Below are 16,141 nucleotides of genomic sequence, written 5' to 3' on the forward strand. Positions count from 1 at the left end.
GCGAGCCCCTTCTTTGAACTTCATTCGTACAATTCTGAGGCGCCTCGTCTATACCGAAAAGCAAGTTTTGTAAGCAGGGTAAGTTCTCTGAGAGCTTCTGTGGGTGTTTGGTGTAGGTGTGATGCTCTTGTAGAGAGTGAAATCTTCAAGAGACAAAGACTAAACCTGTCTTTCAACTGGAGAATGCTTTTCTGTTGTGCTTGTTTCTGTTTTTCTAATTCATAAATCTGCCATGCCATGCTGACTCCTTGAGTATTCAGAAGTGAAGAAAGATAGGCCAGATCTAATTCGTATTTGTCAGCCTGATAGACTTCCTAATTCCTGTGCTAAGGGGATCCAAAATACACTATCATAAAAGCTAAATTTAAAAGTATTTTCATCTTCCACTGAAAGTTTCAGTTACTGTAGTGACTGTCAAAAGTAAAATACTTAGCCCAGTAGCATAGTTTTTTATTTCCACTCAGTAAAATTTCTAATTTTTATTTAATTTGGAAATAGGCAGGTAAATAATTTTTAAGTCTTTTCCTCAGGGAAAAACATTGCTTTTCAGAGTATTTTAAAATTTCTGCTAGGAAAAACCTTCACATGAAAGAAAAAACAAATTCTAACTAACAAACTGAACTTCTTGATAGCACCTGATGTCTACAAATGCTCCTCAAAGGTTTGAAAATCTTAGGTAAAGATGAAACTCTATCAAGCATAACTTTCTGCTGATAGGATTAATATGCCATAAATAATGACCAAAATTCAAAATGAAGTTTTATCATCTTTCCCCTCGGGGAGGGGATTTCTTTTTTATAAGCTAGTAAGAATTAGGTCGTAGGCGCTGGAAAGCGTCGTGGTCTGTGCTGTGGGTGTTTGAAGGCTCCTGTGAATGAAACAGCTATTGGTAGTCACTTCCACTCCTCTGCCCTGAAGGAAGAGGCTTTTTGTCCCATGATATCACAGCTGAGCGTTTCTTTGATCTATAGGATTTTCTCTTTAGCCACTTTTATACTGTTATTGAGCAACAGAGATACAGATATGTATGATTTTTCTTGTTCCCAGATGGAGGTGGGTCTGTGCTAGTGTATAAAGTGCCACTTACTGTAGGAGTAGCAGAGTCCCATTCACCATTACAGACAAATGCCCTTCTCGTGTTCCCTGCACACTGGAGGTGAGATACTGAGCCCTCAATGTCCTCAGAATCCCCTGCAAAGTAGTTCTTAATACTATAAATCAACACAGTATTTTTGTCTTGCTGCCCACTTCAATAAGCCACTTCTCTGGTGGCCTGTCAGTAGCAATTAACTAGATACTGGGAGTAGAAAATAGTTATAACAAGAGAAGACGCTCTATATCAGGTTATGTAAGCTACACTACTTATGATTTGACATTCTTCAGACTGTTGCACTATTTTTTTCTGTATGTTGTAGATTGTAGAAAATGATGGTGCACAGGAAGATGATAATGAAAGCAGTTGGTCATTAAACCAACAAGACAGAGTAAGGGAAGAAGCTGATAAGCATAAAACAGCTCCATTAACTCCAATGGAATTTGCATGGATATAGTTAAACCAAGAAGTGAGCTCTGTAGGCCATATTGTCAAAAGCTCTAGCTTGATTTTCGTCTAAATGCGCAATTAATCGTGATTAAAAATGCAAAAACGGATGCTACCTCAGCACTGTAGCAAGGTACTTCTACCATTGTGCCTGCAGTTATTTACTTGTATAGACTTTGAGATCTCATTTAAAATAGTCTTTGTAGCTGAGACTACACAGTCAAATCTCCTGTGTGCTTTTGAAAGCTGTAGTCCATGTGTACAAAAGTGACTCTTTTCCTTCCCAGTTGCTTCCTTAATCACTGACGGTTCAGTAGGCCATCATCCAATACAACTTCAATGCTATCTTTGACTATTTTCACCTCTCCTAAATGATGTAGCCTGCTCGCAAGTCACTGCTAAAATCTCTGCAGTGAAAACTGGCTGCAGATGGGGCTTTGACTAGCTGCTCATGCAGAAAAGTGGTGCAATATCTGAGCAGCTCCAGCATTGCTCACAAATCGGAGGCTATTCCCTCTGTCTGTTGTGGGCTTTGGAGATTTTAACCTTGGTCTTTATTTTGCCAGCTCTTCCTACTCCTCTGACCCCTCCAGATTCACACACGTGCCAGCTATGCCCCTCTCAACTTGGCAACTCCCTTTGCTGACACACTTTTTGACCTATTAGTCTCTTTCCAACTATTCTCTTCCTTTAAAGTTGCTTCTTTTCTGAAGCTGTTTAATGCCCCTGTCCATCTTATTCTAGTCCCCTTATATTTGATTTATGTCAAGTTATCACATTTGCCTCTTCCTCTGGACTGAAAATGTCTTTGCTCATAAATTGCTGTGTATTATTAAAGTACTTGATAAGAAGTAAGTAGCAGAATTATTTATGAACTAAGCAAGACAACAGTCATTTGCTTTATTTGTGTTAAAATTAAATGTTTATCAGTGTATTCACTGATACAACATGTGTCTGAAGACTACATGAATTGCATTTTCAAAGGCATAGACAAAACCCTTTTTCCTATGTCTAATATGTAATATCTGAGTTCAGTTTTTTGTGCACTTACTGCAGTGAAAGCTACGGTGTACTTTTGGTGCAAATGTACTATGTAAATCATATTTGCCCTTTATAAATTATTTCTATGAAATCTGTGATATGAATTCTTGGGAAATGCATCCAAACTAGGCATATGTGAATTGAACTAGTGTGAACACATCTACGAATGGTAGAAAACACAATAAAAATTTATTTGCATGCCTATTTTTTAAGCCAACCTTTTCAACATAAGGAGTACTTTCCAATATTTCAGATTTCTATTCCATTTAGCAACAAGAAATTACAGGTGCACTTACATGTATTTGGGCCTTGTAAATTCTCAGTTCGCTGTACTCAGGATTGAAAATTTCTCGTACTTAAACATTTGCCATTTATGCATTAATGGATTTTCATTCAAATATCAATGTATTTGATATGCCTGTCTCTTCTCTCATACCAGGCATCATGTCTTTTCAAACACGCTCCACAGTCTGCTTTCTATATCTTGACATTCCCATAACGAAGAAATTCTAGTGCTAAGGCACATTGACAACACTGTGACAGGAGTAGAAAGTTTGTGTGTACATTTGTCACATTAAGGAAAGTGGAGGTAGGAGAGGAAAAATGTATAGTTCATTTTGTTCAAACTTGCAGGCAGGTGATTTTTATCATTTGTCCTTGGGTATGGAGGGCACTCCCCTGATTTCCTTGGGAATGGGCCCATGACCTCATAAAACTTACTATTTTTAATTCAGTGAATTTTACAGTATCTTAAGTTTACCTTCTCACTTTCAAATTATCCTTGATGATTTAAAATTATGCCCTTGAGTATTATATTGAGAAATAGGAAGATAGCTATTCATTATTACTTACAGAATTCATGTTGAGGATGCCTATAAGCAGATAACATGCAGTAAGATCCTTTTGTGTCACGTGTCAGTGATCGTTCTCATCCAGTAGAGACATGACTTTTTCTTTCTCCCTGAAGAAATCTGGGGAAATGTCACCAGGACACAAAGGTCCTTGGTGTTATCCATGTGATTGTTTGGCTGAGCTCAGCCTGGGCATCATATTCGGAGTCTGTCTGTTGCTTCTGCTCTTCTAATGGAGTTAAAAGTTTTGGGGCTTTTTCTGTGTTCACTACCCTTCACGTCTGGAACCTTCCTTCACACATTGTATCTGTTGCACAGATCTTCCTGGAATTTACTACTTTTCTGAAATTATCTTGGATAAGAGCAAACTACTTAGATTAACTGTAAATATGCATAAACTTTAGGGCAACTTATAAAAGTTATTGTGCTATTTTTTTCTCTAAATAACATATGCTGTCATTGTGATTGACAGGCTCCCTTCAGTTTAATTTAAGTGCATGCTTGAATTTACAATTTACGGTATCACTTTTCATGGCACTTTTCTTAGAATGTAATTTAATTATTCATGAATCTAACCCTCCAGCCTTGACACATAAAATGGCGTGTATGTGCTTAACAGAAAAATGAAAAATTTTGGAAAAGATATCAAGATTTGTATGCTTACATGTGAAGAGACTGTAAATAGGCAATTTGGTCACTCTACTTTCTTCGAATGAGCAGGGTTTAAGTAGCTGTGAATCTATCAACTGCAGAAACATGATTAAAGATAACAACGAAATTATTCCACTAATGGGCAAGAAAACAAATCCGTCTGGTATTCCCCCTTCAAACCAGCAAGAGAAAAAGCCGACTGAAAGCACTCCCACAAAGAAGAGGTAGGACTTCACTCAGTCTAAACCACTAAAACTGCCTGTTTTATCTCCTTTAGTAGATACTTGCACTGAAATATCACTAACCTCTTTAGTCATGCTGTGTATATGAATGTTGCAAATGAGTAGTTAGGTTAATTAAATGATCACTCAAAGGTTTTGCAAGAAAAAAATTTACTGAAAATTTAGAAAATGTGATCTTAGAGTTCGTTGGCAAGGTTCACTCTATTACTTCTTAAATGAATGGAATACAAAATCAAAGAGGGGGGGTGAGTAGAAAATGATTTATATGGAGTGGAAGAAAAGTGTAAGGGGATAGGAGACCCTCCTGTTGAGTCACCAGGTTCAACTGGACCCCTTGCTTCCTAAACTGCTCCTCAGAGAGGAGCCTAGGTGCGGCTGGATCCAGAACTGGCCTTAGACCACAATGGTGTATGTCTAAGGAATATGTTTAGCAGCAATTCAGGGTGTGTTCACAGTTTAAAGAAAGAAAGAGAATCACAGGAATTTAGCAGCTATTAATCACTGTTTAACTTAGCATTTACTGAGTGATTAGAAAGAATTTACTATTACAATCACTGTAATAGAATAGTATGTTTTGAATTGATTCACACACACACACACACACGCATGCAGTCATAAACATTCCCCTCAAGTTCAGTGAAATACTCCCTTCAAATGATTTCTCAATGGGCGAAGGTTGAGTCTTAAGAAGATCGGCCCAGGTAGTTTGCGAGTTACTCTGAGAAGCGTCCCACTCAGGGGGAGTTAGTGGGTGCATCCTGCTGCGGACCAGAAGAGCTCAAAGGGCCTTCCTTGATACCGCTGTTTATAGGGTCTCAAGATGATTGACTTTAGGCATCAGTAACTTTCCATCCTGGTCACAATCCATATGATGCAATCCTGATATTTAGACAAACTGTACAATTGTAGTACTCCCCAGAAGGTACAGTTCTGACATTTACCAGGCAGGTGCAACTCCAGGCATCAGGGGTTTCAGGTGCGGTCAGGGAGTGCCTGCTCAGCCCAACTCACTGCTCTTGTACAAAGACCAGGAAAGTGCCAAGTCGTCACAATTCAATGCATACCAGCTGGCTAGTCTTGCAGTGCAAGCAAGAATACAACATTGGGTGGATCTGGGATTGCCAGGTGTGAGGGGGCTGCACCACCACAATGAATGAGACCTGACGAACACACAGTGCCTTCAAAAAAATATGTGCTTATGCTGTTTAGAAGTGGAAGAGTGTACTGGTTAGGTAGACATATGACGTTTACCTTCATGGGACAAAACTTTAGCCCCTATCCTAGAGACATTTGACGTCTAGGACTGATGCACCAGTCTTGAGTTTGTGTCTGATATCAGGTGGGCTTTCTGCATCCACGCTACATACCTATATAAGCTTACAAGAATGTGGTCTAATGATGGTCAGTGTTTCAACAGGAGAAGGTAGAGTGATCTTTTTTAAAGGGATTACGTGGCAGGGTACACCAGGCTTTATGTAAGAGATGCTAACCTGGAAAAAGGGAGCATTTCAAACTTGGTCTCACGTGGGGATGTGATGGATTATGGAGAGGCAGAGGTGACTTAATGAGGGCTGGGAGAGCAGGAAGTTTTAAAAATCGTATCAGAAACAGAAACCTGAATTCACTCTATTTTTCATTATTCCCTTTAACAGGACTTCATTATTTTTCACTTATAAAATATTCACTTTCACTCATAATTTATGCTAGAGAATTAATAAAAGGATTAAGGGTTTGTATTTAATATGAATGGGGAAGTATAAACAGTAATTAATCCCTGATACTATGCTATTGAAATCAAGTAAGTTACTGTAGAATGAGGATGAATTTTCATAAACTTTTTGCTCTGTGGCTAATTACTAGCTATTACGGCAATTTTTGAGACTCTGAAGGCCTAGTCAATTGCGACTGTTCTGACACTTATAATTCTTGATAATCAGAGCAATCACTTTCCGTGGAAATGGTGTCATTAGTTATTTGAGACCTACTGCTTGGGTGGCCCAATTTGTCTTTCTGTCATTAAATTCAAAAAGAGAAGCTCTTTGGTTGCATAAGGGGGAGATGAGGTGTCTGAACAGCTCACAAAACACCCAGTACTTCAAAAAGGGGCAATTCCATGGAAGATGGTGTAGTTATAACAAATATGGGCAAACGCTACCCCTCAATTACTTAAGCTCATGTCTCACATTCAGTTTTCTGGCATCAGTAACCGTAAACTTGGGGTTTTTCCCACCTCTCAACCAAGAGCTCAGGGTGTGGCTGACAACATTCCTGTAATATAAGGAGCAAAGATCACGTGAATTTTAATGCAGAGGTTTAACATGTTCTATTAATTATATGTTTCTCTGCTGCTGTACTTCTGTTGCTTGAAAATGCTTCCTTCTACTATGCCACTAAGCAGCTAGTGCACCTCCATGGGTGGCATTTCTCACTTGACAAAATGTATCAGCAATACACACTTTCTGAAAAGACAATGACTTCCCTTTCTTGAAGGTCCTGATATTTGGGTGGACTAACAGTATAATTAAGTACAGGAAAACCGACAGGCAGGCTGGGAGGAGTGCTGCCAACGTTGTCAGAGCCTGATTATATTTGTGGGCAGTGTTCCTGAGAGTGTGCACCATGGCCACGTAAGCACTTGGGTATTTGTTGACAACTGCTTTGCATGGTGGCTTTTCAGGGTCTTTTTTTCCCCCCCATGGTCTCCACAGATAACCCACATGCCAGGATAGGTTAGGTATGGCAGCCTCCAAAACAGGGTCCACTTCATAGCTGCTGTACATTTATTGGATGACAAAATCTTCAGCATGAGCACGCTGTTGGGAGAGCAGGAGCTGCTCTCAGACCTCAGTCTGTAGCGCACCATCCCATCCTGGTGCTGAGCCAAGGGCAGGTGAGATGGTCCAGCAAAGCCTAGAGCTTGGCACTTCTGGCTTTATGGAGGTTCACTGCAGTCTCCAACAGATGATTGCCTGTTGGGACAGCTCCTGCACTTCATAGTCAGGGCATCCAAAAAAGCAGGATGAACTTTGATGACAAAAAAAAAGCACCATTTTTTTTCCACTCCTCCTTAGTCTCTCTGCCAAGTCCAGATCCCAGTGAAACAACAGTGATTTACAGCAGCTGATGTAAGTAGTGGCAATGGTCCTGCTTCTGTCTAGGTTTTTCCTGTACTCTGAAAAGCACCCCTTGCCTAGGTCATTTCGGGGACACTGTTCTGCTAACCAGAAATGGCATTTTACTTGCTGCCTGCTTAGAATACGTTAACACACACACCTCAAATGTTAAAAGATCATATAAGTTTAAACAACTACACATGGTAAATTAACACTTGGTTCACCAAGCCATTGGAAAATGAGATGAACTACGGTCATTAGATCATGCCATTTTTAGCAGCTATCAACAGGTTGTTCAGTAGTGTCCTAATAATGTACTGCATTTTAGCACCAGTATGTGTACTTTAATTCAACAGGATTCTTTGGGGAAGATGCAGTTAAAAATAAATACCCTATGGACTTAACCATAAATATAGGTGAATTGGAAGCATTTTCCAGGTGAATACTAGAACACTTTAGAAATGTAAGACAGTTTCTTAACAATGGGCCATGTGGGAGTTGCTACATCCACTGCTGAAACTCCTGTCTTTGGTGAAATGTAGCAATGTTTTAATGAGATCTAGTAATCCTAAACCATTGATTTTGCCTTTCAACTCTGAAGGCTTTTAAATGGCAAAATCTTCCTATTCTTCTTATGTTCCCTTGTCTGTGTTGTTCCAAATTCCTTATAAATATTTATAGGGAAAAGAAATAGTTAAATGTCATGCACTGACTGACAAGATTACACATGCAGTCCTGGACAGTGGAAATGCCTGATGTCATTTAACATGTGACCTTTCAAACTTTCTGACTTGGTGATTATCACTGCTGTTGGGTTTGAAATGATTCAAATGATGGCTCCTGGCAGGAGAAACAGGGACTAGGATACAGTAGATCAAAAAGTATATGCATACATGTGTGTATGCATACATGTATGGCTGTTCAATAAATGTCTGCTGTTGCATTTAGCTATTTGCGCAGAAGGTGGATGCAAGGCTGTTTTTAGGCTGCTGGGGTAGCTGCTTAGACATGTCAGAATCTGATGCCACGTATCCTAAAAATACCTCAGGATCTTTTGCCCATCTGCCAGCACGAAAGCGTTGGGCACAGTGTTGGAAGTTGGGATCCTCCCAGGGGAAAGTAGATAAGCCTCTGTTCCAGTGTCCTATTGGGTATAATGCCAGAAAATATAAATTGTCAACCTGGTCCTAGGCACATAAGTGTAGTGCTTTGCTTATTTTATAGTTGAGCTTGCTTTTTTACTAATATTTTTAAATGCCCTGTGTTCAACAGTTCACACTTTTTTCTGGAGATTGATGGTTTTGAAAGCAATGCAACTCCAAATAATGTATCTCCTCCTGTGTTTTCAAAACCAATGGATTCAAATATTCGCCCATGGTAAGTTACAGATGCATAGCCAATAGTCATACTGCAAATATATCTGTTTTCTTTTCAGCAGCTACTTTGATTTCTCCTTAGACTTCAGAGCTAAAATTTCATGTGGCCTGTCTTAGCTTTCGGTCACTTCAAAGACAGAACTCCACTGGAGGTCAGTTGTTGCTAGATGATTTATCTTTGAGTTTGTCTACTACTGTTATTTACACTGAATAAATCAGGCCTCAGATTTGGATAAATTTAAAATCAGTACTGTCTTTTTTTATCTTAGCCTCTTATTTATGATATGTTAGGACAAACTCCACGCACCCATTTGTCTGTTTTCTACTGTGTGAAGACCACAGCTTAATTTAGCAAACCCTATTCCCAGCTGTGTGCTGACATCCTCCCTCTATTGCTCATTAACAATCAAATAACATGAAGATGCTGAGTCTGAAATATTTAAAGGCAGCCATTTATGCTGAATGAATAGAGAAAAATTATGACTGGAAAGAATGCACTTAATTTTTAAAAACATATGGGGTACTAACAGCCAATAATTACGAATAAGGGAAATCTGCATCAGATCTAGCATAAGCTCAGAATGGCCAGATGTTTTTGTGTCTGGTGGATGTCTGGTCAGCTTTTTGGAATTAGCTGACAGTCTTATTTTGGTTTCAGAGGAGAGGTATCCAAATTTCTCCCTTTCATTCAGGGACTGACTTGCACAAGACATACATACGCTTTGTCACCAGATTCCTCATGGTTTTCTGCAGAGAAGTGATGGACTGAATAAGAATGGACTCTGAGCTGCCAGCTTTATTTCGAGGGGCAGGGAATATCTGCAGAGCAATGCTGAATCCTTGCATTGCTGTCCATACATCTCTTTTGTCAATAACTAATAGTTCTGGCTCCCTAAGTTATTAATCTGAGGTATTTCATCAAATCTGAACCTTACAGAAAACAAAAATACAAGTAAGAAAAATTATAAATTAATTTTTGTCAGATCTGCTTTTAGGAATGTGTGGAAATTATGTGCAGCAATTACAAAATACCAATGCCACTGAAATCCTTTATATTTATTACCTAAACATGTATTTAGGACCCAGTCCTCAATTTCTTTTAGCTGAAGCTTCCATTCAAGCCAGCTGTGAAATGCTCTTGAGTTGCCTACAGTGTACTGTGTAGTAAATCTTTAGGTAAATCACTTTCATTGTGTGCTTGAAACCCATGCAAGGTTACTGATGTAGCACTTGTTTTGTGGCAGATGACAAATTAAGCATGTGAAAAGGAAGAACGTAAGCTTCAAGCATTCAGGACGATGCATAAAAAGCAGTGATCATTTAAAAAAAAACACCAAAAAAAACCAAACAAAACTTCCCACAGTTTCAGGATCTGTAATGAAATAACATAGTAAAACCCCAAACAGGTTGCTCTCGTAATGATTTTTAATATATAATAAAATCCTGTGGGTATCTTCATTTTTACCACTCACTTTAAAGTTCAGGGCAGAGATAGAATGATAGAATTACAACTCACAATGTCAAATTACACTAATTTCAGCTCTACTGTAGGTACAGCCTCCTAGTATTGACAGATTCTTCATGCAATTTGCCAAAATGTCTTCCAAAATCTTCCTGACTTGGCATTTAGGCTTTTCTGTTTTCTATAGTGTATCTAGAAATGGGGAAGATATGGATTCCCCACAGTCTCTTCAGGATGATGCGACTGAATATAGCCCTAATGTGGACAGTTGTTGGTGAGTGGAGACGTGAAGTATTCCTTAGTATGTTTTCAATGGATTAAGTCTATGACAGGGTAGATATTACCTATTTTGCCTGCCATGTTTTAGAAATAAGGTCATATGTGTGCATGCATTTCTGATTCTTCAGTAATTAAATTTTTAAATAAACAACTCTAACCTCTACTTTTCTCAAATCTCCTATTTATTGTGAGGATCCTTCATATATAAGGTCTATTTCCTAGATGACAACACAGGACCTAAACACTATGCACAACTAGGCATGAGCTAGGAGTATTTTTGGTTGAGGGGAAATATTAAATCATTCTTGTTCCAGAATAATGTATTGTTAGGAGAGTTGTGTAAGAAGATGTGAGGTTAAAAATTATCTTCTGCTGCGAGTGGAATGGGTGCAGCTGGAGTGCAGCGTCAGGTAACTTCAGGCACTGAAGTCAGCGAGTTGTGGACAGATCAGAGAAGCAGAAAAGTAATTGTATTTCTTTTTCTTCCTATGTAGAAAATAAAACATAGTAAGTTGAATCAGTAATTTCCTCATTATTTCTTATAATTCAGTGCTAACAGATCACAGGGACCCGAGCAGACTAGTGCCCGGAAGAAGCTGAAAAGGTACATATTTCGGGCAGTATCTGAAGGTAATTTAGAAGATTTGCAATGTCTCCTCGCAGAGCTGAAGGAACGATCAAACGTGTGTACAAACATGACTGTGCCAGGTAAGTTGAGTTACCTGAAGGAAGATTGTTAGCTCTCTGGCAGCGTATGTGTAGTCTAAAACTGGAAAATATCTCTGTGCAACAGCTTTTTGCCTATGAATTTGCAGTCACTTGTTTGCAAAGTAGTGTATGTCACATTTCCTATTTCTAAATGAAAGCTTAAGGTATTCAATCAGCCACCTCTTTGCTGCCTCCAAGGCAACACTGCAGAGTATTTGTCTCCTACTTACGAAACATGGAGGGTCTTTCTGCACTGTATTCCCATAGCCATGCCTAAGCTAGCCTTCTGCAGCAGGAGACTCGAAGCTGATCTCTCTATCCAAACTGCAGTCAAACTGCAGTACAGACAGGGCTTGTGATGTGTGTGGCATGGTAGAATGGGCAGAGAGGTTAGGAGAGAGTTCTGGGTCTGTCTGGAGTTACCATGGCGGTGGGATGTCCAAAAGAGAAACCAAGTGCATTGGCTACCTTATTAATTAGTACCATGTCTCTGAATGCGTTATCTCACCAAGCATACATAGCTCAAATTCAAAGTGAATAGGATGCAGTAACTGTTTGGCAAATAATTTATGTTCATATATATCCCTCAGGTTCCACCTCTTAATAAACAAAAGATTAGAATTATTTTCCATCCACTTTAATAAATAATGATGATCTAATCCTGAAATTCACTCTTATAGATTACCTGATGAAAAGATTCACAGCTTCAGATACTGGCAAAACTTGTCTGATGAAAGCTCTACTGAACATCAACCAAAACACAAATGAGATAGTGAAGACGCTACTATCCTTTGCAGAAGAAAATGGTATTTTGGAGAGATTTATCAATGCAGCATATACAGAAGAGGCGTATAAAGGTATTGCCATCTGATACCAATTTCAGGTATATGGTTAAATATACCATCCATAAAAGTAATGTTTTCTTCAAACTTTCTAATGATTGTTTACATTCCTAAAACAACTTTTATTCATTATCACTGATGCTCTATCCATTGTGAAGCATCATTAACATTTCATAATGTACTTAAGAGATTCAAACGCTAAATACCCGTGTCTGTTGTTTCAGGCCAGACAGCTCTAAATATTGCCATTGAAAGAAGACAATATGAAATAACTCAGAGCCTTATAGAAAAAGGAGCTGATGTCAATGCTCACGCCCAGGGTATTTTTTTTAATCCCAAACATAAGTATGAAGGCTTTTATTTTGGTAAGTGGAAATTCAATCTCTCTGGAAAAATTAGGAAGGAATACCCAAACAATTAAGACAGTATGGAAGACAGGCAAGTGTGAATCATTACTGTAGCCAAACCTAGCTCGGGAAACTAACATCCCAAGATATAAAAATGGCATAGTACCTTTTGTAAAAGTAACTTGCCTGAATGCAATGTATTATAAACACTCAGAAATAATTGTAAAACATTTATAAAACAATTGTAAATGCTGAATGGCAAATAAGACGTAACAAGTTTGATTCTGAAGATTTTCTCCAAATAATGTTTTCATGCAAATTAAGCTTTTATAAAACAAGACCTAAATTCAATACAATCAATATGTAAATGTGCTTTCATATATTCAGATGCTGAACACAGATACTCTTTTATAATATGATTTGAATGCTTGTAATAAAACATGAACACGTTACATTTTATGATGTTGTAGGTGAAACTGCACTGGCATTAGCTGCGTGTACCAATCAACCAGACATAGTTCAACTGTTAATGGACAATACCAGGACTAATATTACTTCTCAAGATTCCAGAGGAAACAATATCCTCCATGCATTAGTTACTGTGGCAGAGGACTTTAAAACCCAGAATGACTTTGTAATTCGAATGTATGATATGATTTTGTTGAAAAGTAAAGACAGAAATTTGGAAACAACAAAAAATAAGGAGGGCTTGACACCACTACAATTAGCTGCAAAAACTGGGAAATTAGAGGTGAGTATTATTTCAGTAGCATCTAAGAGAAATTAAGTATGGAGAAAGAGTCAAAGCCAACTATGTACTCAGACATTACTGCTCTGACGTGTAGTTTTCTATGCTGCTTATGTATCAGTACTATTTCGTGAGCTAACTTTGTTCAAAATACAAGCAAATATTTCTATTTCAATGTTGCTTCTACCCTTCAAGGTCTCACTCTAACAACGCCTGTCCGTAAAGAAATACACGTGCTGCTTAGAAACAGCCTTGCAAAACCTTCTATTGTACAGGAACTCAGAAATTCTGCACTTATTGCAATGCTACACTTATACAATACACAATCTTTCAATAATTTCAGAAAACTCACTAGAACTGCTCTGTTATGCTGCTGTAGAATTTGGCGCTCATAAGTGAACTGCTTGTATTGTGGTAGAGAATTGACAATGGGATAATTTAGAAAGTAACTGATTAAGTTAAATGAAGATATAATGTGAACACATGGAAAATTGTGCTTTCGTCCTTTAGAAAAATGTCTCTGACAGAAAATCCAGAGGCATTAGAAATACTGTATTTATTTCCTAGAGGTCTGTCATCTCTCACACCATTTACTGAATAACAGAATTACAAATGCTTTGAATTGCACTACTGTAGTAAATGTGATAGTTGAGAGCTAGGGGTTTTGGCAAGTATGTATGTATGCTTTCTCTTTTTCCATGAAGAACGCATCTGCTTACAAATAACTCTGTTAATGTTTTAGATTCTGAAATACATCCTGAGCAGAGAGATAAGAGATAAGCCTAACAGGAGCCTGTCAAGAAAATTCACAGACTGGGCTTATGGTCCTGTTCAGTCTTCTCTTTATGATCTGACAGAACTAGATACCACCGCCAACAATTCAGTATTGGAAATTATTGTCTATAATACAAATATTGGTGTAAGTTATCCATTTCTAAAAAATATATATATTTTCTAGCACTACACTAATTTCAGATGTGTTAACCTATACATTTGACTGACTTACTCATAAAAGAGTAAACAGTAGTAATTTTTGGTTCTCAGTTTTGTATCAGGAGCAAGATGAATTTTATACCTCTGTAGACTGACAACTGTAAGTGAATATGCATTCAGCTCCTGAAACATGGGCTAGGCATTTTGGTAGCATTTTTTCTACATTGCAAGCTTTATTTTGCCTTGCATAGGAACATAAATATGGCCCAGCTGGTCAAAACAAAGCTATTGTCTTGTCTCCATGGAGTGGCCACTAGCACCTGCCTAAGACAGTGCATGAGAACAGGGCAAGTAAACGGAAATACTTTATGAGAATACTCTGCCTAAAGTTATAAACTTTACTTAACAGGTATGTATTTTAGGCATTTAGGAATGTTAGCTTTTCAAAACCAGAATTTTACATTTGCTAAATTCAAATACTGCCATAAAACTTCCGTAGGAAGCCAGACCAGAAGTTCACAGTACAGTTTTAGCTCGATCATAATTGCCCAGGGTATGGCAGGTTATCCCAGCATGAGTCAGAGTTGTCGTGTTTCATCTTGTCGGGTTAGGGTCTGATACATATATTTGAGCATAGATATGTTTCTAGATCAGCAAGGACAGATATGAATGAAATACACAAAATACATGCCTGAAATTATCTCAGATTCTATACAGGCATAAAGTTCAAATCTTAATTGTTTTGGGTTGGTTTTTTTTATAGAATCGTCATGAAATGCTGACTTTGGAGCCTCTGAATTCACTCCTGCGAATGAAATGGAAGAAGTTTGCACGACACATGTTTTTTATGTCATGTTGGTTTTATTTCCTATACAATATAACCTTAACGTTAGTTTCCTACCACAGGCCCAGTGAAAATGAAGTAAGTACAGCAACTTAATCTCACCAAATTTTACTGCTTTAAAATGCAATAGTATTTCCTGAATTGTATTTAAAATGATAAATGAAAATCAAGTTTCAGAGTATCTGGCTGTAGTGAGACCAGGCTCTCCCACATGAGGTCTTCATATCTGGAAGGAAGAAGAGCAGTAACAGAGGAGATAATTGCATTTGCGTTTTATGAAAGTGATCTAAAATACAAATACATAATATAAAGACAGGGAGTTAAATTTCTAAAAGGGTAGAGAGGGTATTTTTTTTTTTACTTTTAAGAAAGAAGCTTATGCTATTTCAAATATATGTGGTAGGGGGCCAATTCTGTAAATCCACCATGAAGAAAATTCTCACTGAAGGGGAAGAAATTGTGTATCCAGAGAACTAGATACGTGAGGCTTCCTGTTACTTTGCCTTTTATCCTTCAGGTATGGAACTCAGTCTTTCATTTTGGACCTCTCTTGCAGGCTCCACCTTATCCACTAGCTCTAACACGTGGTATGGGATGGATGCAGTTATCAGGACAGGTGATGGTTATGTTAGGAGCAATATTTTTAGCCATAAAAGAGGTAAGACTTTTTAATAACAAATACATAACAAAATAGGTAAAGAATTTTTCTAGACTTATGAATATGCTGATGATGATATTGGCAATATGTTTGGAATATCTCTATGATATTTGTAATTTCTAAAAGTCTTTGGCACAATACTTCACTTGCTCAGAATGACCCTGGTTATGTATTTCAGTATAACTGTACTGCTCTGTGAAACAAATATGAAGTTTTTTTCCTTTCAAATTCTTAAGGCAGAGATTTGATAATTATATAACATCAATGTTGTTAAATTACTGGCTTTAAGGACACTGAGTTAGAACTTGTAATGGAAAAAACAGGGTATAATTTTTGCCCTATAAGTAATTAAAACCAGTAACTAACTGTTAAATTATGCCAGAGATGACAGAAATTTAAACTTTGAAGTTACAGCCCTATAAAAAGATTTTTTTAATTCTAGAAGTTATCATGTCTTATGAGTGGACAGATTTTTTTTTTCAGAACACCAACTTCAGTTATTTTCA

General features: G+C 37.8%; 1 protein-coding gene across 1 annotated transcript in view; it reads left to right on the forward strand.

Annotated features, from left to right (window-relative positions):
* TRPV3 (transient receptor potential cation channel subfamily V member 3) overlaps positions 1-16,141 on the forward strand; it is a 23,281-nt gene continuing 7,140 nt past the window's right edge. Inside the window, exons 1-11 of the mRNA XM_009945787.2 lie at positions 1-78; positions 4,153-4,307; positions 8,711-8,815; positions 10,464-10,550; positions 11,106-11,263; positions 11,944-12,120; positions 12,330-12,470; positions 12,923-13,203; positions 13,943-14,119; positions 14,897-15,055; positions 15,534-15,635. Of these exons, the coding sequence (XP_009944089.1) occupies positions 4,189-4,307; positions 8,711-8,815; positions 10,464-10,550; positions 11,106-11,263; positions 11,944-12,120; positions 12,330-12,470; positions 12,923-13,203; positions 13,943-14,119; positions 14,897-15,055; positions 15,534-15,635 (1,506 nt within the window). The 5' untranslated portion in view covers positions 1-78; positions 4,153-4,188. The remainder of the gene's footprint in view (positions 79-4,152; positions 4,308-8,710; positions 8,816-10,463; positions 10,551-11,105; positions 11,264-11,943; positions 12,121-12,329; positions 12,471-12,922; positions 13,204-13,942; positions 14,120-14,896; positions 15,056-15,533; positions 15,636-16,141) is intronic.

The sequence above is a fragment of the Opisthocomus hoazin genome, chromosome 20, assembly GCF_030867145.1.
Source record: "Opisthocomus hoazin isolate bOpiHoa1 chromosome 20, bOpiHoa1.hap1, whole genome shotgun sequence".
Taxonomy (NCBI): domain Eukaryota; kingdom Metazoa; phylum Chordata; class Aves; order Opisthocomiformes; family Opisthocomidae; genus Opisthocomus; species Opisthocomus hoazin.